The following is a 24,115-nucleotide window of genomic DNA, read 5'->3' as shown; positions in this document are numbered from 1 at the left end:
GCCTTCAGACAGGAGTCCAGCACCCCCAACGCCCCACCCCTGCTGTTGCCGGCATCCAAAACAAAGCAAACTTTCCTGTCCACCAACCTTGCCTCTTTATTGGCTCTTGAGTGGCGAGCAGCTGGACACCACTTTTGGTTACAACCGTAGCTAATAAATGGTCACATTTTAACAGAAGAATGTTGACAATTTTTTAGAAAAGAATTTCTTTTTACATGTTTACTGAGTATTTCTGAACTAAAACCAGGGACCAAGTTGGACTAACTACATTACCAAACCTACAGAAAATAAGTTTATATAATAGGAGGACAACTGTAGTTTTAAAATTAGTTTAGGAATGACTAAATGATATTTAGGAATGACTTACCTTTACTTTACAAGCATGTGTGGAAGACTCCAATTTTAGATATTTTTTGTACAAAATAATCTTTTCATGTTCACTAAAAATAAAAAAGAATTAACTTATAAAAAATTTCACACACTATCACTTTTAATAGTTACATTTAAAAATAAAGGTTTCCAGGACAATATTTAAATCCTGAGATTCAGTTTTCCTGGTGAGGCATAAATAGCTGGGACTTCCTACTGAAGTGCACTGGCTACAAAGACAACATCTGCCACTTACTAGCTATATGAGAAAATGAAATTAGATATCAAATGTATGCTCATGCAGCACAGAGCACACTGTAAAGCTCAATAACATACCCGTTATATCCACATGCATATAAAACACTTCATATTTTGATTCGTATTAAGGAGAGATTAGGTCAGAATCTTTGTAAGAAATCAGAAAAAAAACAAGAAGTATAATAATGGGTTAACTATGCTGGTATGGCACAGTGTTGGGCTCACACACTATGTGTAAAGAGTTTCCTACAGAAAAACGTTCAAAGTTCCAGAATGATAGACAACTTAATTTTTGGAAAACAGATCGTTGTGAGTTAAAGAAAACAGACAAGAAACACTTACCAGAACTTCATCTGATCAGAGTCTTCCACTAACTAGCTATGATCTTTTACCAACTACTCTCTCTTCCACTAGCTCTCAATTTCCACGTTTATAAAAACAACTAGGCTGATCTAGACTGTCTTTAAGATCCCTAAAGGTCTAAACTTCTATGTCTGCTGGTATGTTTTTATCTTCTCTCCCCTAGTATCTGGCACCAATGTCAGAGAATCAATAAATATCACAAAAGGTCAAGAAAATAAAACACTACTTCAGAAGAACACTTCCACACGCATACGTCACAAACCTGTTATCCAGAACATGACAAACATTCTTGCCCCTACTGGTTCCACAGTACTCCTCTCCTGAGTATACTTCCATATTTCTTGCTGAACTTAAAATGCCAATAGAAACGATTTCTTCACCTCCAGGAGGGTCACATCTCAGGTAAAGGAAGCAGGGGTTTTCATCTTGGCTGTTCACGTTCCTTTGCAATATCACCAGATCCTGGCTGAAAAGAAAATGAAGACTATTATACAGTTCTCTGAACACTGTCATTAACCCACTTACTGGGCCACAGGGGTTGACATGTTATCCTATTCATTTACATTTGCATTTGCAGTCCAAGCGCCTTGCAAAGCACTGACGAAATGCTCAATACAGAATTCATAAGGAAATGATGCTTTAGACGTGAGGGCTCTCCACTCTCTTTTCCCTTGACGTCTGTAATACATTCTAAGCGACTTCCTATAATTGCCTGTCCAGTTAATGAAATATATGGACTGGGCAGCTAGTGTAAGTTAAAAAACAGTTCAGAAGTGGGGGTGGGGCGGGGTGCAGAATGGAATAAAGGACCAAAGTGTGCCATTTTCAAAACTAAGCTGATGAAGATTTTCGACGTCTGGATTTTGTTTTTAATGCCTATTTTGGCCGACAGGAGGTTTTTGTTTCGGGATAGAAAGGCGGTTCTGGTCCCGACAGGGGGCCTCAGGAGCCGACGTGACGGACACAAGGGGGAAGGAGGTGAAATGCCGAGTCTTCAGGTCACCTGCCCCCCGTCCCCTGCGCCCGACGCTCACGCCGGAGTCGCCTCCTCTTTCCCGCGGGCCCGCCCCCACCCTCCCGCCACCCGGGACCTGCCCCCTCGCCCTCGCCGCCCGCACAGACCCGTCACCGGCTCGGCTCCGGGCCCAGACCCTCTCCCCTCACGGCCCCCGCCTCCCCTCCCGGCTCCCCCAGCAGCGTGGCTGGCACCGAGCACAACCCCAGTCCCCGCCGGCCCGGCGCACCCGGTGGCAGGCGGCGCCAGCAGCTCCTCCCAGTCGGCGTCCCGGGCGCCGAGACCAGACCGGGTGAGATGGAGACTCTGGGCCAGGGCTCCGCACGCGGCATCCCAGGAAGAGGCCAGCGTCGGGCGGCGGGTCAGTGGCGGCTGTACGGTCTCGGTCTCCATCTGGCCACCTACACGCCAGGCCAGCTCCGGAACCTCTCTTACAGCTCTTTAATTTCCGCCAGACTGAGGGACTGTAAAGGAACAGCGCCTCGTCCGGCTGCAAACCCCAGAGCCGCCGCTTCTCGCCGGGGTCGGAGGAGACCAGCTACTGTAAACACGCATGCGCGCGCCGGCCGGTTTGGGCGGAGCGTTCAAAATATGCAGGTGGGGGGGCGGGTGGAGAGCTGGAGTCCGGCGCATGCGCACTGACAGCCTGGGTCTAGCTGCTGGGCTGTGCGCAGGCGCGGTGCGGCGCCCGTGGGAACCCAGTGGTGGTTTGACGTTGGCCTCAGAAATGTGTGGATGACGGTGGCTGGGCTGACCCGCAGGATTGGTCCGGTGAGGAGAGTACGTCGTGAGGTAGGTGTGGTGTCGTGGCTCTCGAGACCTGAAGGACCTTGTCGCGACCCTCGCTGTCTGTGGCGCGGACGCCGAGCCTTTCCGCGGAGTGCGGTGGGGTGCGGGGGGCTGGGGACGCGGCGGCCGGGCGGTGGAGTCGGCTTTTCAGGAAGCCCTCAGCCCGCGCCGCGGACGCGCTCTCTCCTCCGAGGGTGTCAGGTGGGTGCCGGTCGTTCGGCTTTAGCTGAGGAGGAGGTTGGGACGGTGTTCCCCTTGGTGTGGGGCCGGGGCGGGTGGCGTGTGAGGAAGGTCTGTGGCCCTGGGGCTTCGCCCTGTCAGGTGGCCCGGGCCGCCCTCGTGTCCCCCGGGCCGGGTGGAAGGTGGAGAAAGGCCTGGGCCCGAAGGGGGGTGGGGTCTGCCCTCCCGGCCCCGGGCAGAGCGAGCAGGACGGCGGCCTCGGGTCTGCGGTGGAGCAGAATGCGAGCTGGACTGAAGGACCCTGAAGCTTTGGGTCTGGAGAAGTGGGAGCGGGTGACCCTTTCCAGATGCCTCCGGGATAGGAAGGCCTGTGATGCTTTTCTGCCCCTTTCAGCCGCACCTTGTGAAGAAGTGCAAAGTAGAGTAAAATACACCTGTAATGTCAGCATTCTGCAACTTTGGCCCGTCACTTCTGTAGTTTTGGTGGTGTTCTGTGTAGGAAATAGACATCGAACTCTGCTACGGCAATTCCCTGGCGGTCCAGTGGTTAGAACTCGGCGCTTTCACTGCGGTGGCCTGGGTTCCATCCCGGGCCGGGGCGCTAAGATCCCGGAAGCCGTGTGGCGTGGCCAAAAAAAGAAAAAAAAAGAAAGAAAGAAAGAAAAAAGAAATCTTGCCTCACGTTAGTTTTGTCTTAGTACTTCCTACTATGGGTTTTCTGGTCAAAGTAATTTTTATTTTCTTTTTATTAAATTTTCATCTGAGTTGTAATGTTGGGATATTTACCTAATGAGAATACAGTGCTCTTTTGCCTTCTTTTTACGTACTTGTGGAGTGGTGCTAGAAAAATTATTAATGTATTTTTCTATAAGTAATTATCCAGAGTGTTTGTTAGATGGACTTAGGAAGATTGAAACAGAAACCTACCACAGATCTGATAGGTACAGAATTTATAAAGTTAAAAGTCCTTGACTGTAAATATTCTGGTTTTAATGATTGCAAAGATTAGTCCCCCAGACTTAACGGTAAGCAGTGTATTTGTCATGTATGTCCTGCCTCTTGTGGTCGAAAGGTAACTTTGCTCCATGTTAGACTGTTTGCACGGTCCAAAGGAAAACTGGCTCTTCTTCAGAAATACCAATCTGCAATTTGTGAGCAAAATCAATATTAGCAACTGGATGTTGGCTTCCTTAAATAAAGCTGAAAGACCATAGGTCAGAAAACTAAAGACTTCTGTGGTCCCCTCTCTTTTATTCCCATATATCCAATAAATCACTGTCTTGAGTTCCCCCCTCCTTTTTTTTTTTTTAAGGAAAACTTTCCTCTTTTTCTCCATCTCTGCTTTTTCTGTTTTCCAGCACTGACTTTCAGCTGAAAAGTTACAGGATTTTCTTTATTGGTCTTTTAGCCTTTTTTTTTTTGGCCGCACCACACGGCTTGCAGAACCTTAGTTCCCCGACCAGGGATCGAACCCGGGCGCCGGCGGTGAAAGCGGGGAGTCCTAATCACGGGACTGCCAGGGAATTCCCGAGCCTTCATTTTAATTACCTCCATTTCATTCTCTGCATTGCCCTCTGATCCTTCTGGTGTTTGCTGCGCCAGACTGAGTCACATCACTCATTAGCATGGCGTACAAAGCCTTTGGTACTCTTACTCCTGCCTGCCTCCCATTCTCCTCTACCTTTGCACATGCTTTTCCCTCTATCTGCAATGCTTTTCCTTTTGGATAGCAGGGAAAATTCTGTTTATATTCAAAAGCAAGTACAGACCTCCACTGTGCTACAGAATTAATCACTAATTCCTGTGAACTACACTTTTGAGGTACTATGATTCTCATGTGGTTTGGGACTTTATAAAATAATTCTCACATTTGTGTTTCCTACCATGTGTATCCTTATGGAAATTAGGTAGTATTTTACACCTGGTAGAGGGTTTTTGTATGGAATTGATAGGGATAACAATAGAAGCCCTTCCTTGTTGGCCCAACACCCCCACATCACTTTTCTGCCCATTGTTTCCACTGACTCCTTACTGGACTATGGGACGTTGGGGTTTGGGGGAAGGATATGGTCCTAGACTGAACCGGGAGAATCCATTTCTAGTTGTAGCCAGGTGTTTGGCCGCATGCTTGGTGTTCCCATGGCAAAGCTAGCACCTGTGATACACGGGAATGTCATGCCCATGAAGAACTTGGGAGCTTGGAAGTAGACCTCTGTAACTTCTCTTGGTTCTTTACTGTTGGAGAATTCTTGGGCTGGCTGTATACAAGTTGAGGACTGGATGTCCTCGTGAGAGTAAGTAAGCAGGAGGCGTGACTATGGCATGCAGACCCTTCTGATTCCTAAGGGCTGCTTATCCTCAGCTATGTCCACAGATACTCTGTTTATCTCTGCAAGTAGTCTCACTACTCTCTAGTCTCACTACCTTCTGTGTACTGTCTGTATACATTCCGTGTATATATTTCATGGGGGCCATCAACCCAAATTGGGAAGGATATTCCCATCTTTATTTTTGTTAACCTCATACTGAAATGTAACAGTTTAATGATTAGTAAAACTAGCCACAGTAGAATTAGTAGACTTAGAAACACCTATCGCCTTGTCACTAAAATAAATGACATTTTCACATCACATTAGTATTCTTAGAGCTGTCTCAAAATTTTATCAAAACCTCAAACTTATAGTTATTAGACTACGACTATAAATTTTTATTTTTATAAGTCAGCTTCATTAAGGTATAGTCAACATAAAGAGTCACAAATTTTAGTGTATAATTCTTTGCCTTTTGACAAATACATATAGTTATATAATAAACTCTACAATGCCATGATTTGTGTGTGGTAGTTATTAGATCCATCAGTATTCTGGGCATTGAATCTAATTGTAAAGAAGCACATATACTACTATATTATACATTTGGTTTTTAAAATATTTTGTGATGATTTCAATTTGCTTGATTTCATTTGTAATCCTATGTATTTTATGTTAAATACTTAAATGTGTTATTCTGAAAGGGTTCATAGGATTCACCAGACTAAGTTTCTCCATGACACAAAAAGATTAAGAGCTTCTATTACTGTCCATCTTCCCACCACTATCTTAGGGTATGGTAGAATATAGGCACCTTTTAAGCCTTTAAGGTCTAGTTGGTTAGTCACTGACGAGGTCAGAAAGTGGCAATATGGTGACAAGTTTGCAGTTTGTTCTCCTTGATTTATTTTAGCCTCATTGCAGTTTATAAAACAGTTAGGGGAGGAAGGGATTGGATAGGAATTGAGAGAGGTCACATGGTATGATTTGCCTTAGTAGAAAACTTCCAGACAGAACCCCCTGATGAATGTAACAAATGGACTTAGAAAAAACTCCACAAATCTAATTTTTAAAAATATATCTTTAGAGCATTGAAGAAAAATATTGAAAGCAATGACTTTGACACAAAAGGCATATAACAGAGTTTGGAAGAAGATAATCCTGAAAAATCTGATATCTCTTAACCCTTTAGTTGTTAGATACTTAAGTTATGTAGCCTTAGAGAATAATATTGTGGCAGTTCACCAAATACAGATGAACTCCCTTGTGCCACCCCCTGCCACAATTCATTTGTGTGAAGGATGTACTGTCTATGCCAGGCTCCATTACCTCCTGACATGCTTCTGTGACCAAAGTGAAGGAGTCTAACCTGGAAATGCTGGGAACAGATATCTTTATAATATCTTTATGGTTTACATTTAATTTCTTTTTAGTAAAATTTTTTAGTATTTCAGTTAAAGTATATTCTTATTTCTTCATTTGCTTCAGGAGGTCATATTTACATTACCTCTGATGTATTTTTCAGTAAATATGCAATTATGGAAAAAATTTCTTTGACTCTTGTATCCTTTTCTGGTGATGTTTCTTTTACTTTTTTATTTAAAACGTTTTTATATTATCCACTTTGGGACTTGAGACAGCTGGTTTATTTATTTATTTATTTTTTCATATGTATATGAAGCTGGTTTTTTATTTTTTTAATTTTTATTGGAGTATATTTGCTTTACAATGTTGTGTTAGTTTCTGCTGTACAGCAAAGTGAATCAGTTATACGTATACCTATTGACATATCCCCTCTTTTTTAGATTTCCTTCCCATTTAGGTCACCACAGAGCATTGAGTAGAGTTCCCTGTGCTATACAGTAGGTTCTCATTATTTATCTATTTTATACATAGTAGTGTATATATGAGACAGCTGGTTTAAAATCACAACAAAAGAACAGGTTGAACAGAAATTAAAGGAGGAGGTATAGCAATTTGAGAAGGTATATCTGGTGCTAGATAGGGATTGGCAAACTTTGTCTGTAAAGGGCCAGATAATCTTTTAAGCTTTGTAGGCCACTTTCTATTGACACTACTCAATTCTGCTGTTATAGCATGAAAGCAAAAATAGACCACTTCTAAACAAATGAGTATCACTGTGTTCCAAAATCTTTATGGACACTGACATTTGAATTTCATGTAATTTCCATGTCATGAAATATTATTTTGAATTTTAGCTCAACCATTCTTAGCTCATGGACCATACTAAACAGTGGGCTTGTACTTACAAATGGAATTTGTACTAAAAAGAATTTTTACTATTCTGTACTATTAACTTTGTACTATTACAATTTGTACTATTAAAGAGAAATTAAGAAAACAATCCCACTGTCATTGTGTCCTGGCATCCTTGCACCTTTCCACGTAGACCATGCAAGCAAAGGCTATTCTGAGTTTTGGCAGAATGCCGTGTACTCCTCCTAGATCAAGAGATGATGAGAGGGCTTCCCTGATGGCGCAGTGGTTGAGAATCTGCCTGCCAATGCAGGGGACACGGGTTCGAGCCCTGGTCTGGGAAGATCCCACATGCCGCGGAGCAACTGGGCCCGTGAGCCACAATTACTGAGCCTGCGCTCCGCAACAAGAGAGGCCGCGATAGTGAGAGGCCTGCGCACCGCGATGAAGAGTGGCCCCCGCTTGCCACAACTAGAGAAAGCCCTCGCACAGAAACGAAGACCCAACACAGCCATAAATAAATAAATAAATAAATTTAAAAATGGTCCACATCAAAAAAAAGAGATGATGAGAGGCTTGTAAGGAGTCGTTATAGGACCTTCTGTCACTTCCTTCTCTCCTCTGGGAGGTTGTCCTGAGACAGTTTCTCATTGTCTCTGGATTCTGATGAGTTCTGAGGCTTTCTGCCTTGCCCCCTCCCCGCCCCTTTCCCCCCTCCAAAATAAAACTTCAGAATATAAAACCACTTAGCTACAGGCTAGAACTGACTCCTCAGCATCGGAATACTCCACAACTTGCATTGCAGGCATTCAGCCTCTCTTGCTTTGGTCTCATCCTTTCCGGAGTGTGGAACAGGGATTTGGCACATCTTTCACTGTCTCTGTAAATAATAAACTGTCTGAATCTAGAAGTGGATTGTTTTATCTTTACCAGCAAAATCAGTCGGGTCTCACCCTGTCTTATGGGTGTGTGACAGTGCCCTGCTACTCACCTTCATCCAGGTCAGTCCTTTGACTCTTAAGAATTTGCATTTTGGGGGAAGAGCAGAGAAGGTTTAATCAACTCATTTATGATCTTAACAAACAGAACTGCAAAGCAAGAATGTCTTATCAATTCCACGAGTAATTAATTACTCAGTGCCTACTCTGTGCTGTGTATTGAGATACCCCAGTGAAGGGCTTTAGTTATAGTACTCTCTATAAACCTTCTGTGAACGAGTGGGGTAAAGGGAACACTCCCTCTTTGGGAATTGCTGATAATAAACCAATCATACAGCTGCAGTATTCTCACATAGATCTGTATATGGCTGGAATTGATATGTATCCCTGGAGGCCAGCAGGAAACTTATTCATCAGATGGTGTGAGAGACCAGAATTGTAAGACTGCTGGCCCTCAGAGCTGCCAAGCCATTTGCCATGATGGAGGCGTTAAGAAGCCTTGTCCCTTTGCCCCTTTTCATTTTACCATGTTTGGCAAATGAATTTGACTGAGGCTGAGGGGAAAAAAAATTGAACCAGGGTTTCAAATGAAATCAGTTAAGTTCTCCTTTCAAAAGGCCACAGCCAGAAATTTTAAAATTATCCACTGCTGGACATAATATGGAGAAACATTTGCTGTTATACACTCTTAAGTGGAAGATTATGTTAGTACCACATTTCTTCAGAGCAGTTCGACACTATATAAATATGTGGAACTTGACCTGGTAATTCTAGTTCTAAGAATTTATCTTTATGAAATAATCAGATATATGCATAAACTTGTGTATCAAAGTGTTAATTATGGCATGCTCATTATTGTAAAATATTAAAGAGAACACACATTTGTAAACCCATACAACCCATACAAAGGATTACTCCAAAGTTAATTCTTTGAGGCATATCTATAGGAAAGATACCCATGATTTTATATATATATATGTGAAGTTGTTAACAGCTATTTTCCATAAGTAGATTGGATTATGGAATTTTTTTCTTTTAATTGTCTTTGCTTTCTTATTTTTCTGTAACAGACATGTATTGCTCTTATGATAAGAGTTGATTTTAAGTAAGTAACTAATTTAAATGCCCTTATCTTCAAGGCATTACCCTTCAGCCAAAAATAAGAAAGAAAAATAAAATGGGGGGACTTCCCTGGTGGTCCAGTGGATAAGATTCCATGCTTCGGAGGCAGGGGGCACGGGTTTGATCCCTGGTCGGGGAACTAGGATCCCACATGCTGCGTGGTGCGGCCCCCCCAAAAAAATAAAAATAAAAATAAAAGAAAATGATTGTTTTTTTATATGTGGTGATTACAAATCACAAGTTAGGTTTCATTACAGATTTTTTTTTAATGCAGTTAAAGAATCTTCTAGTAAATTCATCCTTTTTTCTTCTTCTTCTTTTTTTTTTTTTTTCCTTTGGCTGTGTGGCATGTGGGATCTTAACCACTGGACTGCCAGGGAAGTCCCAAACTCATCTTTCTTTACATAGAGAAATCATAAATGCTTTTCGCCCCAAGGGCTCCAGGAAGGAGAAATCAATTCTGGTGGCTTACTTTGTGAGGACATAAGCACACTTCAACATTAGCTGCGTGGTTGTTAGGCTGCGCCCTCCAGACCTGCAGACCTTGTAATTGCCCAGCCGAGAGACTGAAGAAAGAGCCCGGAGACAGCGACACAGAGACATCAATGGTTTATTGGATAGGGAGTCTTACAAGTCTTACAATTCAGTAGATGTGAAAATTGATGACCAGAGAAGTCACTTAAGACACGGTTACATAGTAATGAAAAGTGGAAGAGGAATCAAATCTTAGCACTCTTGGCTCCAGAGTCCATGTTCTTAAACATAGATCAGTGGTTCTTTAAATAAGCTTGCATTCCAGTGAGCTAGAGGGCTTGATGAAACAGATGGCTGGGTCCCACTTCAAAGTTTCTGACTCAGAAGTTCTGAGCTGAGGCCTGAGAATTTGCATGTCTAACAAGTTCCAGATACTGCTCCTGATGCTGCTGGCCTCAGGCACACTTTGAGAACCACTATATTATTATCTTAATTAAATGTTATTGAAGTGACCTCCATTTGACTCTCAAACTAGGAAATAAAAGAGAAGAGGGGCTTCCAAATATTCTGGAATGGTGATGTTATTAGGGGCAATACAAAATATTTTTGCTGTTTAAGTAGAGGAGAGAGATCAGAGCATGGGAAGAACAAGGGAAGAGGAAATTGACATTTAGCATTTACTGGGCACCTCTTGTGTGCCAAGCCTGTGCCAGGTGCTTCATGTTCAGAATATCATCATGCCATAGTATGAAATAGGCTGTGATATCCCCATTTTACAGACTAGAAAACTGAAGTCGAGTGATGTTAAGTCACTTAGCTAAAGTTATAGAGTGACTAAGGTAGGATAAGAATTCAGGTTTGTCTACGCTTGTGGTTTTTCCTCAAAACCACCTTGGAAATGTGTCTTCTGAGGGCATTTGGAGAGACCCTGTCAGAATGAGCAGAAAACTAAAATTCTGGGTTAATTGTCCAATACGTGGCATGGAACTATCTTTAAGAATGTGAAAGTGGTGATGTGGGAACTGGGGAGAGGCTAAGTCTTGCTTTACCTATATTTGGATGAAAATGGCCTATTTAAATGATTTACCTCTCAGGTATTAACCTGGACAAGGGAATTGAATTGCAAGAGTCTCAGGGTAGCCATGCAAGAAGAGTTACTTCACCTGACAACAGCTTTGGATTTCAAATGACAAAGGAGGTCAATTACCCATGAAAATATCTGTTTGGGGCTGAATTGTGCCCCCTCTCTCCCAATTCACTTGTTGAAGTCCTCACCCCCAGTATCTCAGAATATTATGTATTTGAAGATAGGGCCTTTGAAGAGGTAATTGAGTTAAAATGAGGGCATTAGGGTGGGCCATAATCCAATAAGACTGGTGTTCTTATAAGAAGAGATTGGGACAAACACAGAGAAAGGAACACATGAAGATACAGGGAGAAGGCTGCTGATTTTTTTTTTTTTTTGCACCACTGTTGTCCCCATCTTAAAACAGTGTTGACACATTGTAGGAGTTCAATAAACATTTATCCTTAAGCTAAATTAAAATGAATTAAACAAAAAATTGAATGGGAAAATCTACACGAGTTAATTTTTACCTCATGGAAAAATATGTTGCACCAAAAACTCCCTGGTCTTGGACTCCTCCGTTGCTCATTAATATAACCGTCATCTTGTTTATGGACAGGATGATGAGGCGTGAGCAAGGCCCTCAGCCATGCGGGTGTCTGAAGGTAAAGATGAGAATCCCAGGAGCAGAGCAGGAGCTGCGGAAGGGGCACAGAGCTGGAACTTGGGCCAAGTAAGGGGGCCTCACAGGATTACTCCCAGTAGACTGGGATCTGGGCTGCTTTCTGCCACCATAGATACAATTTGCAGGTATGAGGGTGTGCAACCACCTGACCCAGGTGTTAGTCACAGGATGGGCACTTGGCAGAATAACTGACCTGGGTAAAAGGCCTTGAGTGTGAATTACAAAGAATTTCCCACAGAGAGAAAACAAGCCCTTGTAATCACATCACAGAGTTCAGCTCACTGATTCTGAATACAGCTACTGCTTACCTTTTGTCATCTGGAACACATGGCCCCTGGTCCCCATCAGCCCCAGTACTCTTGACTAGTCATGCCATGTGAATTGCCAATGAGATAGCTCTTAGGATGAAAGCATAATGGTAATAACCAGCCCCTTTCCCTAATGAAATGCAGCTGGATTTCTTTGCCCATCTTTCAGCTCAGAGTCAAAATCAAAGTCTCTGGATAATAGAGTTGGGGGGACTGGAAATAGGAAACAACATATCATTTCAAACGGTTTCAAAAGGCAGGGGGCTGGAAAGGTGTTGAACCTGGGAGGAGGGGGCTGGAGGGAAAGATCACAGAACCAGGCCCTAGCTCCAGTCCTGCCAGTGACTTGCTAAGTGATCCAAGGGAGTCATTTGTTCTCTGAGCTTCAGTTTCCTCATCTGCCAAACAGAGGTTTTAGCTGTTTCCTCCTAGTCATCTCTAGAAAGCTGTTACTAAAACACGTTAGAAATGGTCAGGCCAATAGTTTAATGTTGGTAACACAATATGAAATATCCTTATCAATAAATGAAATAATACTGGTCAGGGCTTACTGCTATGTCCGAATTTATTGCTCTGTCTGAATTTAGAGGCTCAGGTGGGGAAAGGTGTTACCAGATTGATAAAATTCATATTTGAGTCATCGTCCATGACATGTGCTAGCACCTAATGGGTTCTAGGCTCTCTTTTTGATACTTGGGGATCCAGAGTTCGTTCCTCATGAAACTTACACCTTGAAAAAAACACACTTTAAACGTACAGAGTCATCAAGTAACTCAACAGTCAAGTAACTACAGGAATAGGAGGAAACCAAGAGATGAAGTGGTCAGCTCTGTAATGAAAGTCAACATAGCCTACCTCCTTAATCATGACTTACCATATTCAAGACTGTGTCCCTCAGAATCGTTGCTGCTTCAATAGGAAGGAATAGAAAAGAAACTTGGAAAAATAAAACATTTTTGAGTGAGATAAAAAGCAGAAGGAAACCCACAGTTAATTTAACTCAAAGTACTGGGTTCAGTGAGTGTGAGCATAGTAGGTTCCTTTACTCAAGACAAATGTCTGTTCAGAGTTAAAGCAGGAGCTGGAAAACCTTAAGGCAAACAGAAGTCAAATTTTCAGAGAGGTACAAACAAAGGTCATGGATACAGAAGGAAAGGAACAATTAACATGGGGTGGGGGGCAGATGGGAATCAGTGAAAAGTTTACAGAGGAGATGGCATTTTAGTGAAGCTTTGCAGGATTAGTATTTCAGCCGATAGAGTAGGAGAGAGACTGGAGAGCCATCTAGCCAAAACTCAGGCATGAAAATACATTGGGTGTGGGGAAATGCAGTGGGGAATGAGGCTGGAAAGATAAGCTATGATGAGATGACAGGGCCCAGTCTAGGATGACACACGTGAGGTGCCTGGGGTGCACAATTTAAGGAGGCATTCACTCTCAGGGTCGGACAAGCAGGGTTGGCACAGTGGCTTTGGTCATTAAGTAGAGGGTTGATGTCAAAATCTCCCACATGAGAGACTTCTGCTTCTGGTAAGATGGAGTAGATGTACCTTTCCTTATGCTTCCCACTAACTGCAACTAAAAACCCTGAACATATAAAACAAACAAGACTCTGACAGATGGAGAGACGAAAACAAACTAGCTTAGTAATCTTGAGATCCAAGGAAACATGATGGTGCGTCCCCTGGATTTTGTTTTCGCTTCATATTTCCAGACTTGGAGCTGAAGAAGCTGGCAACCTGGAAACACCAGTGGGTGCAGACAAAAAAAGCCCAACAAAAGCCTGCTGTTTCTAGCCAAAGGACCAGGAAACAGGCAGCCTAGAAAGAAGGAAATAACTGCTGTGTTCCAGCCAAATGCCTCAGAAAAAACTGTGGCCCCACTTCTCCTCCCCTTCCCATCCCCCACAGCAGAGACTACATGCAGAAACTAGACTTCCATTTTCACCAGGCTCTGAAGAGGTGTCCCAACCCCCTCTCTCCAGGTTAGTGCCCGAGAAGCCTGAGTAGAGCTGAGACCTGCATCCCTTCCCAGCCCCTGTGGTGTCAGTGGAGACCTTGGGAAGTCTGGACGTCCACCCTCATCTGGTGGAGATGAGGCACTGTTCCACCTAACTGATGCGGTGATACCAGAAGAAGCCTAGTGGAAATTCAGGACCTTATCTCCCAGCAGCAACAAAGCCACCTCCAATGTGGTGTCATTGGAGACCAAAGCACGAGGGGTTTTTTCTTCAGTCTTTACCATAAGAACCTGATTGAGTTCCTAGAGGCAACAATCATGAAAGTGTGCCCCCCACCACCAAAAACAAAACAAAACAAAACTGAGCCTCCAGGAGGTTTTTGGTTTTGTTTTGTTGTTTTGTTTGTTTTCTCTCTCAAGCTAGTCCTCATTCAGCCTCCAGCAATTCATCAATTACTATTTATTTGTTCCTACCCATTGCTGGCTCCAGCAGTGACTTCTTCTCCTGGTGTGCTGTATGCAATGATTCTCTGTATTCACCTGTCTCTTAACTTTTGGGGGTGGCTATTTTCCACGTGACTTCAATTCTCTTGTTAACTTAAGAAGACTTGTTGATTTTCAATTTGTTCCAATTTTTTTTTAAATTACATTAAACCAAACTGTTGAGTTTAGTTGTCTTTTTTTTGTTGTTGTTAAACTTTGGGTTTATTTATTTATTTATTTATTTATGGCTGTGTTGGGTCTTCGTTTCTGTGCGAGGGCTTTCTCTAGTTGCGGCAAGTGGGGGCCACTCTTCATCGCGGTGCGCGGGCCTCTCATTATCGCGGCCTCTCTTGTTGTGGAGCACAGGCTCCAGACGCGCAGGCTCAGTAATTGTGGCTCACGGGCCTAGTTGCTCCGCGGCATGTGGGATCTTCCCAGACCAGGGCTCGAACCCATGTCCCCTGCATTGGCAGGCAGATTCTCAACCACTGCACCACCAGGGAAGCCCTCAATTTTTTTTCTTGTTTTGAGGATGCCAGTTCCCGAGCTCTTTACATTTTGGAGTGGAAATTGGAAGGTCCGTGTTCATTTTTATTTATTTTTTCTTTCGGTTCCTTAGACTGGATAATCTCAATTGACCTGTCTTCACTTTCTTCTCCCTGCTCAAATCTGTTGGTAAGCCCCTCCAGTGAATTTTTTTTTCAGTTATTGTACTTTCCAACTCCAGAATTTCCATTTGGTTCTTTTAAAAAATAATTTCTCTCTCTATTGATATTCTCTATTGGAGACATTATTCTCATACTTTCCTTTAGTTCTTTAAAAGTGGTTTACTTTGGGGATTTCCCTGGTTGTCCAGTGGTTAAGACTCCGCACTCCCAATGCAGGGGTCCCGGGTTCGACCCCTGGTCAGGGAATTAGATCCCGCATGCCTCAACTAAGAGCCCACATGCTACAACTAAAAGATCCTGCACGCGGCAATGAAGATCCTGTGTGCTGCAACTAAGACCCAGTGCAGCCAAATAAATAAATAAATAAATATTAAAATAAAAGAAGTGGTTTACTTTGGACATGTTTAAAATAGCTGATTTAAAGTCTTTGTCTAGTAGAGCCAACGTCTGGGCTTCTTCAGGGAAAGTGTTTTTTTTTATTTTTATTGGAGTATAGTTGATTTACAATGTTGTGTTTCAGGTGTACAGCAAAGTGAATCAGTTAGACATATACATATATCCACTCTTTTTTCTTTTCTTTTCTTTTTTTTTTTTAGATTCTTTTCCCATATAGGCCATTACAGAGTATTTAGTACAGTTCCCTGTGCTATACCACAGGTTCTTATTAGTTATCTATTTTATATAAAGTAGTGTGTATATATCAGTCCCAATCTCCCAATTTATTCCCCCCCCCAGGGAAAGTTTTTGATTGCTTCCCTCCTCCCCCTTTTTATGGGCCATACTTTCTTGTTCCTTTGCATATATTACATTCTTTTGTTGAGAACTGCACATTTAAAATAATATAGATAATATAGAGTTCCCTGGTGGCCTAGTGGTTAGGATTCCGGGCTTTCACTCTCATAGCCTGGGTTCAGTCCCTGGTTGGGGAACTGAGATCCTGCGAGCCCCACGGCCAAAAAAAAGCAAGAAAAAATAATATAACATGGCAACTCTAGAAATCAGGTTCTCCCCATTCTCCAAGGTTTATTGTTGTTGTTTGTTTAGTGACTTTTCTCAACTAATTCATTGTAAAGTCTGTATTCTTTATTGTGTGTGGACACTGAAGTCTCTATTGATTAGCTTAGTAGTCAGCTAATGATTGGCTACTAAGCATTTAAGATTACCTTAAATGCCTGGAACCAGTATACCTCCCAGTCTTTCATGAGGGGCTCTGTGTGCCTACTGGAGCATGCCTTCAACAGTATCAGCCAAGCAGTTGAAAACTCTGCCTTTGCCTTCACTTCCTGCTTGGGAAAAGCTTCAAGGTCAGCCAGGGTTGAATGCATAGGGCCATCTCATGTCTTTCTTGAGCATGCTCACAACCCTGCATGCACACAGCTCTATACATGTGCATGGACTTCTAGACTCCCACGGATATGTCAGAGCTGTTCAAAACCCCTATGGACATCTAATTCACCAGCTTTTCCTTTAAGCTTTTTGGCTAGTCTGTCAGTTGCCCCAAATAATCCAATGCCTCAGAGAGCCAGGAAGTTAAAACATTTTGTCAAAAGTTTTGCCAAAAGTTCTGTGAGGAGACTTTTTGCACTGAGTGGACTCCAAGTTAGGTCAAATGCAGATAGCTTTGCAAGCAAGTGACGTCTTCCAGAAAACCAGCAGATGAGTCAGATAATGACAGTTCTTTGGGAATGAGACTCTGAAAGGGCTCTACCTCTATTCTGCTCCCTCTGGTGGCTGCGTTGGAATCTAGGCTGTTGCAAATAAGGCTACCATGGAGCTGGAGAGTGAATGATGGAACAGTGCCACAAAGCATGCTGTTCAATACTGAGATTCAGTTGTTCTTAAATAAATGTTTCCTGAGCTGCTGAAAGCTTATAGTTAGTATCCAGAGTCAGAAAAGCCTGATTCTGACAATTTCTTTTTTGCCAGATATTTCATTGCTTTTACAGAGGAGAGAATTTTCAGAGATCTTATGCCACCATTTTGGGTTATATCTCCCCTGCTGTTTGTAACCTCACCCAGGGTTTGGCCAGAGCAGCAAGGAATAACCCTTTGTAGTTAAAGTCATTCCCTCATTTAATGGAACCAGCTTTGCTGGTGTGAGTACCTTGAAATCACAGAAACCCGATTTAGAACAGATATCCTCTTCAAATTGCTTTTTGAAATCTTTTTGTCTTAACTATAAATTATGATAATATTCTGAAGTCAATGAACCTATATCCAAATCCTGTTAAAAGCTACAAGTATATACTATTTCATTGTGTTGCTAAAACATAAAGTCTAACCAGCCTTCTATGACTGTACTTTTAGATATGAGTATTTTTAGATATTAGCCTCCCCACATCACTGTCTTTTTATTTTATTGAAATCCCAAATTTGCTTTTTTTTTCCCCCCAGATTTGCTTTTGATTAACTGTCAAACCTTAAATGGTCCTCTGAGAGAAACAAAATCTGAAAAGGTGAGATTGAAATTAAATGATTTAAAATAGTATTTGGGCATTCACATTTCCATTGGTGCTAAAATATATCTGAACATGGAATGGAATTCAGAACTCCCTGAAAGAGAGCTGGTGTCCAAAGAGTTGATGTCACACAGCCTAAGGCCTGATAGGCATACAAGTTGGAGCTGGACAGTGGTTGTCCATTCTGGTCACACTGGTGGAGGCTGTGCTTCTAAAAGCGAGCTCTTCAAACTTATATCTCAATTACTCCTAACAAGGATAATTAGAATTTTCTTTCTCAGATTAAGGGTTTGAGAAATTCCTGATAAGATGTACTGTTCCCTAAAGTTTATTTTAATTGTAATTTTTTTAAACTGCCAGCATTCATCTTTGAATACCAGCTTTGACGACTTAGATGCTCGTAAGTATGCTTTGGCAGTTGGATTGTTTATTCCTCTCTTCTGGCTCACTTTTCCCCAGTTTCAGGGAGTCAGATTAAACAAATTGCTTATTCCACACAAATGGGACTTCCTGGAAAGATTTAGGGTTTAGGAGGAAAAATGGCAGTTGTCAGAGGGAGAATTGAAAGCTTCCTTTTCCTGAAACATATCACTTACAAAATAGATTAGTATATTCTTAGTATTTTTGAGCATAACATTTAAAAAAAGTCATTCCCTTAATAATTGCCATAAGAGATTTTTAAGCCTGATGTACAGGCAAGGGTTTAATTCTGACTCTGAAAGGGAACATATTTCAGGAGGCCCAGGTGTTTGGGAATAAAACCATTTGCTCAAGTGCAGGCTGGTTATTTACAGCTGCACTTTACTGCATGTGAAAGAGAGAAAAATATTCTTCCCACTTTCTTTCCTTCCTTCTCTCTGGACTTTGCATTTCAGTCCCATCTCATTTAGAAATGAACCCTTTCCCCAGTCTCTGGGCCAGCTTAGGGTCCTGGGCCCCCTCTAGGAAGACTCATAAGGCCCCCTCCCCCTTATACACGCATAAGGATCTGTGGTTTGGGTTCATTCTTCCTCCACTGAAGGAAGCATATTGAGGTTTCTAGGTGGCTGTGGGGAGGGAAGCCACATTCACTGCTTGTCTGCACTTCTCTGCCTAGGTAAAGCTTCCAAAGTTAACACGATAATTATGTTCTGCATTGGTGGCGGTATCCTTTTGGCTATGCTTGTGCTGATGGCTGCTGTCATCTGTCTTTACTACAAAGTAGCCAACGCATTGAAGTGAGTGATGTGGGTAAGAGTGGCTAACACTCCCTCAGATGGGATCCTGGGGTTCTGTGCTTGAGTAGGGTCATTCCTTGCCCCATGGCCGCACCCCGGGTGAGGTCAGGAACAGCGGGAGGGTTTGAGACGACAAAGGCAGTGCGTGTAGAATCTTGGTTTCTTTGCCTTCCTGTTTGGGGCTGTGAGTTCATAAGTAGAATGTTCTCAGCCAGGTGGCTCTGTGCTGCTTTGCTGTCACTTGGCCTCATTGAGTTTACCCTCAGCTGGCTAATTTCACAGCACTGCAGACTGAAGACTGTGTGAATGAGTCTCTCTGCCTGTGTTCACTCAGAGGATGGGCTGAGTTGATCTTCTCTTGCCTGCGTTGGGGAGCTCTCAGTGTGTCCTTGGCCTTGGGGACAGTGAGGTGGGCCTATAGGACTTTGGGGAAGCTGAGTTGTGTGAAGATCCTGGAGTTTACCTAACAGGGGAGTGTAGATCAGAAAAGTGAGCATTACATTTGGGGGACAGGAACCTTCAAATATGGGAGAGATTGGTTGTCAGAAGCAGTGGTGTTCCCATGCATTAACGTTCCAAGGAGGCAGCATAAGTTGTGGAACAGAGTCCTGCATCAAGCTTTCAATGACCTGCCTTTTATTTACAGCTCCTCCTCTGCTTGTATGTGTTTGATCAAGGCACTGTGTTTCTCCATGTCTCAGATTCCTTATCTAATAATGGGGAGAAAAAACAAACAAACAAACAGAAAAGAAGCAGTGGTTTTCCCATTCTAGGGAAGTTAGGCCTGTGTGCTGGAAGGTGAATCCCAGCACCCGGGGGACGGCTGACTTTGGCACCTCCTCATGCTCTGCACTTGGAGGACTTGCAGTGATCATCTGGGTGACCCACACTTGCAATTCACTCTTCCTTATTTGCTGTAACCTGATTTTACATTTCTGGCAATCTTAGGAGAGAAAGGTATTAGACAGGAACTTGGGACGGGGGCAGAGCACTTTAATCTTGGGCTGGTGTCATGTGTTTGATCGGCTCCAGTCCTAAGCTTCTGAGATACCTCTGACAAGTTGTAACAAATGGACTGAGAAGAAAAATTCTAATCCTATGCTCTGTGTATGTCTTTTCTCAAGAGTTCCAAAGGTACCTATTTGTTCGGCCTTAAAAAATAATCCAGCCATGGTCACCCAGGACAAGGTCGCTGCGGCCATCACCACTGGGCCTTATCCCAACCTCCAATGCTGTGATGAATGTAACTTGTATGCTGGCTTTGATGCCCTGCCACCATGCTTCTGTGATGCAAACGAGGGACTCTGACTTGGGTGGGCATAAATATCTTTGTGAGCAATATTTCTTTCTTAGTAGAATGTTTTATTATTCAAGTCAAGTTTTATACTGTTTACATTATATCATGTACTATATAACATATTTATGTACTTTTGAATAAATGAAATATTGAAAATAATCCTCTCTGCCTCCAGTATTGTTGTTGTTAGTTATAAAAGTACTTAAATTTGTGTAGTACCCACTTTGGGACTTGGGGCAACTAGCTTATAAAGTTATACTGCAATATAAGGAGAGTTAGAGTAGAAGATACACCTATATATCCAACCCCAGAAAAAAAATATTGATCTTAGAGTGTTTCTAGTTTCAGACCCTGCTAAACTTCCCATGCTCGGCCCTCCTCCTTCTAAGGGCTTCATTCACTCTCATCCAGCTACTCTACCATGGGCAGTTGTTCCACTGCCCTGGAGGGAAACTCCATTCATCCCAGAGGGAGAACAGCCAGATGGGCTGTCTCTGGGTTGAGGTTGCCTGATCTGTGCAATCATGGGGTTGAACTCTGTGGTGTCAAAAGGACATTTTAAAAACCTGAGATTCCTCCTCCTGCTAGCCTCCAAATCTTCAGAAGCAGATTTTTTTCTTCTCTTTGGATCACTTTAACACTGATTATTGCTGACTCAGCTGTCAGTGTCTTTAACTGCAAACAGGAACCTCCCGCTGAATGGTGAAGTCCAGATCCTCCTGGTCTCAGCAGCAGGCAGGAGGCGCACCCCTTGTCACTCCTGCTCGTCTGCTCCCTTCTGTTCCTGCTCTTTCCTCTGAGCCTCTGGAACCCCCTTCTAACCACAGACTCTCCATTTGTAACCACGATTTGTTCTTTTTTTAAAAAAAACATCTGAAATGTTGATAGCACATATTTAATTTATTTTTATTTATTTTTGGCTGCGTTGGGTCTTCGTTGCTGCGCGTGGGCTTTCTCTAATTGCGGTGAGCGGGGGCTACTCTTTGTTGCGGTGCACAGGCTTCTCATTGCGGTGGCTTCTCTTGTTGCGGAGCACAGGCTCTAGGCGCACGGGCTTCAGTAGTTGTGGCACGAGGGCTCAGTAGTTTTGGCTTGCGGGCTCTAGAGTGCAGGCTCAGTAGTTGTGGCGCATGGACTTAGTTGCTCCGCGGCATGTGGGATCTTCCCGGACCAGGGTTCGAACCTGTGTCCCCTGCATTGACAGGCGGATTCTTAACCACTGTGCCACCAGGGAAGTCCCCACAATTCGTTCTTTCATTAACAAAACCCTTGCTTAGTGAGCATCTTGTGTTTTACTCAAGGTAAAGAATTGACTCGTAACAGGTGGTTGGTTACCTGCTAAAAGGGATGGAAAAGGATAACAGGAAATAATGAAGGAAACGGCTACTGTCTCTAGGCTAACAGGGAGAGAACAATGGTAGAACTAAGCATTTGGAAGAGGCCACCTCCTGGCTGAGTTTCAGTCCTCAGCAGAGGGCTTGGCTGATGAGGGAGTATTCAGCGCTTTAGTGCTCGTGAAATTTGCCAGAGGGATGTGGGAGCTGGAGCTGCTGTCACACAGTAGCCCTTGGAATGTCTGGGAAACTCGATGGAGGGTGAGTGTCCCCAATCTCAGTAAGAGGTTCAAGAGGCAAATTCAAGGCTGCACCTTCCGTGGAGCCTGCCCCAGACCTTCCAGCTGGATGTGACGCGTCCTTCTTGAGTTCCTGGAGCACTTCCTCCCTCTTCTGGCACCTACTGCTTTCTGCCCCTTCTTAGGAGTTCAAATGCAGTTCAGTTTTCTCTTGTTGCCAGCAAGCCCCTGAGCACGTCCAATTTCCCTCTGAACCCCACCCAGTGGGCAGCTCAGTGCCCAGCATCCGGGAGGCCCTGCACAAGTGTGTTCCAAATGTGGGGAATATGCCATAAGTCCAGGCATCGCAGGGTCCTTGAGGGAGGCAAGATGGAGTAAGGGGTCTTTGAGACAAACCTCTCTGGTTGGCGGTATGGACAGAGTGTAACACAGGGTCTTTAGAACTGGACACACTTGGTTCCAATCCAACTCTGCCTTTCACAAGCTAGTGCCACTGGAGAAGTTTCTTAACTTCTCTGAGCCTCAGTTTCCTTGATGTAAAATGGTGGCTGGGGGCTGCCAAACAGGCAGCCACATTCCTGATGCCCAGAGGCCTTCTCTTTACTCCTCTGTATGAGTATACAGTATGCTGGGGATACACCATGGATACAACAGCATCTCGGCCCTCAGCGAACAAGTCCTTAGGGGCCTGATTGAATTCCAGCTCCAAATCAAAACAGATTTCCCCCATTTTCTTCTTAATATTTCCATGTAGATCTTCCAAATACTTGCCCCAGTGGCCATGCGGGTGAATCTTCTCTGCATTCGTTCATATAACGAATAAGATCTTTTCTAACCCAATGTGAAAACACTTAAGAACTTACTTAGGATGGGCAAATCAAATTAAGTATTTAAAAAGAGCACTGAAAAATTATCTGGTCACTGGCCCATCAATCATCCCTCTGTCAGGAACTGACTAAACCTCTGCTGGTGGCCATGCGAGGGGCATATTCAGAGGTGTGTCAGGTGCGATACTGTAATACTAAGAAAACTGTCAAATACTGTGACTCACTAGAGAGTGTAAAATCATATAACCAGGAATAAAAAAACTTTGTAGTGGAGCTATTGAGCTATACGATGCACTATCAGCATATAATAATATATAATATCAATGTTATTTTTTCTTTAGTCTTAGCAGACTCAAAGGGGTGCCTCAGACCTGATGGGTGGAGCTGGAAGTCCAGGCTCCCCACCTGGCCTCCACCTGACTTGGGGGTGCAGGGGGGCCCTCCTTGCTGCCTGGAGGTGATGAAAGTCCCAGCTCTTCACTCTGCCTTTTCTGACATCACCCTGGGGAAGGGAAGGGAGGGGAGGACAGGGGATGAGATGGGTGTGGGGCACGGAGAGCAGGTGGAAGTCTAGGCTCCCCACTTCACCTTGCTGCCTGGGCTGGCGGGGGGCATAGTTTTACCCATGGTGTTTGGAGCAGGTAGGTTATTGCCTAAAAGTTTTCTGAATTGCCTGGCTGCCCCTTTGCTGCTGGTCCTCTGGCTAGAGGGAGCAGGCTTCTCTTGGGCTGTTTTTTTCTGCACCCATTGGAGTTTCCGGGTTGCACGCTTTTCCCTGTTAAGTGCATTTTGATCCATGGGGCATGAGATGCTGAACAGCGGCCTTGGTTTTCAAACTTCATCATTCCTAGGAATCACCTGGGTGCTTTTGGAAAGGGCAGCTTCCTGGCTCCCATCCACTGAACTACACCCAGAGTACCTGAACTGGAAGTTCATTGGACCCTTATTTATTTATTCTTAAAAATTCAGTCCATTCATTGTCAACACTTTTCACATTAGGGATTTGCTAAAAGCCATAAGATGCTAATTTTGGAAACTGTTAGCCTCCCACTTTCTCAACAAGATTTGGATAGGTACCAGTTAATGGGCAGATGAACTTTTCAAAGTGGAAACTCTAGCAGCTCTTGGTTACTTGGAAAAATTCCTTTTTTCATTTGAAGCACTTGCATGAAATAGATGCCAGATGCTAAAATCATTGTTTCGTGTGACTGAGGATGAAGCTACTGGTGAGAGATAATTAACTTTTGATACAAAGATTGCCATCTTCATCAAATTGACCATTAATTACATATCATCAACTTCTACTCTGTATCAGCAGGAAACTTACTTTTACCAAGACAGTTGTTGGTGAAGGGCATGTTTGTAATCAAACTGACATGTCTCCCTTTAGAGGCAATGTCCCTCCTTGGGTCACTTGTCAGATTTTCACCTCTCAGGAATTTGGGGTTCACTCCCAGGCCCCACCAAACCCTGCCTTCTCCCTGGGGGACTTGACAATACTGTATTCTCATCTCGCACATGCTATTTATTGACAAAGAT

General features: G+C 43.5%; 2 protein-coding genes across 4 annotated transcripts in view; one reads left to right on the top strand and one right to left on the bottom strand.

Moving 5' to 3' along the window:
- The window catches only part of LOC309635553 (ATPase PAAT-like), a 30,092-nt gene extending 27,543 nt beyond the window's left edge, over positions 1–2,549 (bottom strand). The window contains exons 1-3 of one of the 3 annotated variants that reach the window (XM_082406977.1): positions 2,235–2,549; positions 1,253–1,456; positions 368–440 (exon numbers count right to left, since the gene is read on the bottom strand). In XM_082406977.1, coding sequence (XP_082263103.1) covers positions 368–440; positions 1,253–1,456; positions 2,235–2,398 — 441 coding nt within the window. In that variant the 5' untranslated portion in view covers positions 2,399–2,549. Of the gene's footprint in view, positions 1–367; positions 441–1,252; positions 1,457–1,553; positions 2,052–2,234 lie in introns of those variants that run through there. The other 2 variants (XM_082406979.1, XM_082406978.1) reach the window with 2 other exon arrangements.
- Positions 2,550–2,622: 73 nt separating this feature from the next.
- LOC309635556 (uncharacterized protein C10orf120 homolog) overlaps positions 2,623–24,115 on the top strand; it is a 70,892-nt gene continuing 49,399 nt past the window's right edge. The window contains exon 1 of the mRNA XM_082406988.1: positions 2,623–2,797. Within this exon, the coding sequence (XP_082263114.1) occupies positions 2,741–2,797 (57 nt within the window). The 5' untranslated portion in view covers positions 2,623–2,740. The remainder of the gene's footprint in view (positions 2,798–24,115) is intronic.

Source organism: Balaenoptera borealis (assembly GCF_965194805.1).
Source record: "Balaenoptera borealis genome assembly, chromosome: 10".
Lineage (NCBI taxonomy): Eukaryota > Metazoa > Chordata > Mammalia > Artiodactyla > Balaenopteridae > Balaenoptera > Balaenoptera borealis.
The sequence above is the reverse complement of the archived record's forward strand: the minus strand, read 5'-3'. Positions and strand labels throughout refer to the sequence as shown.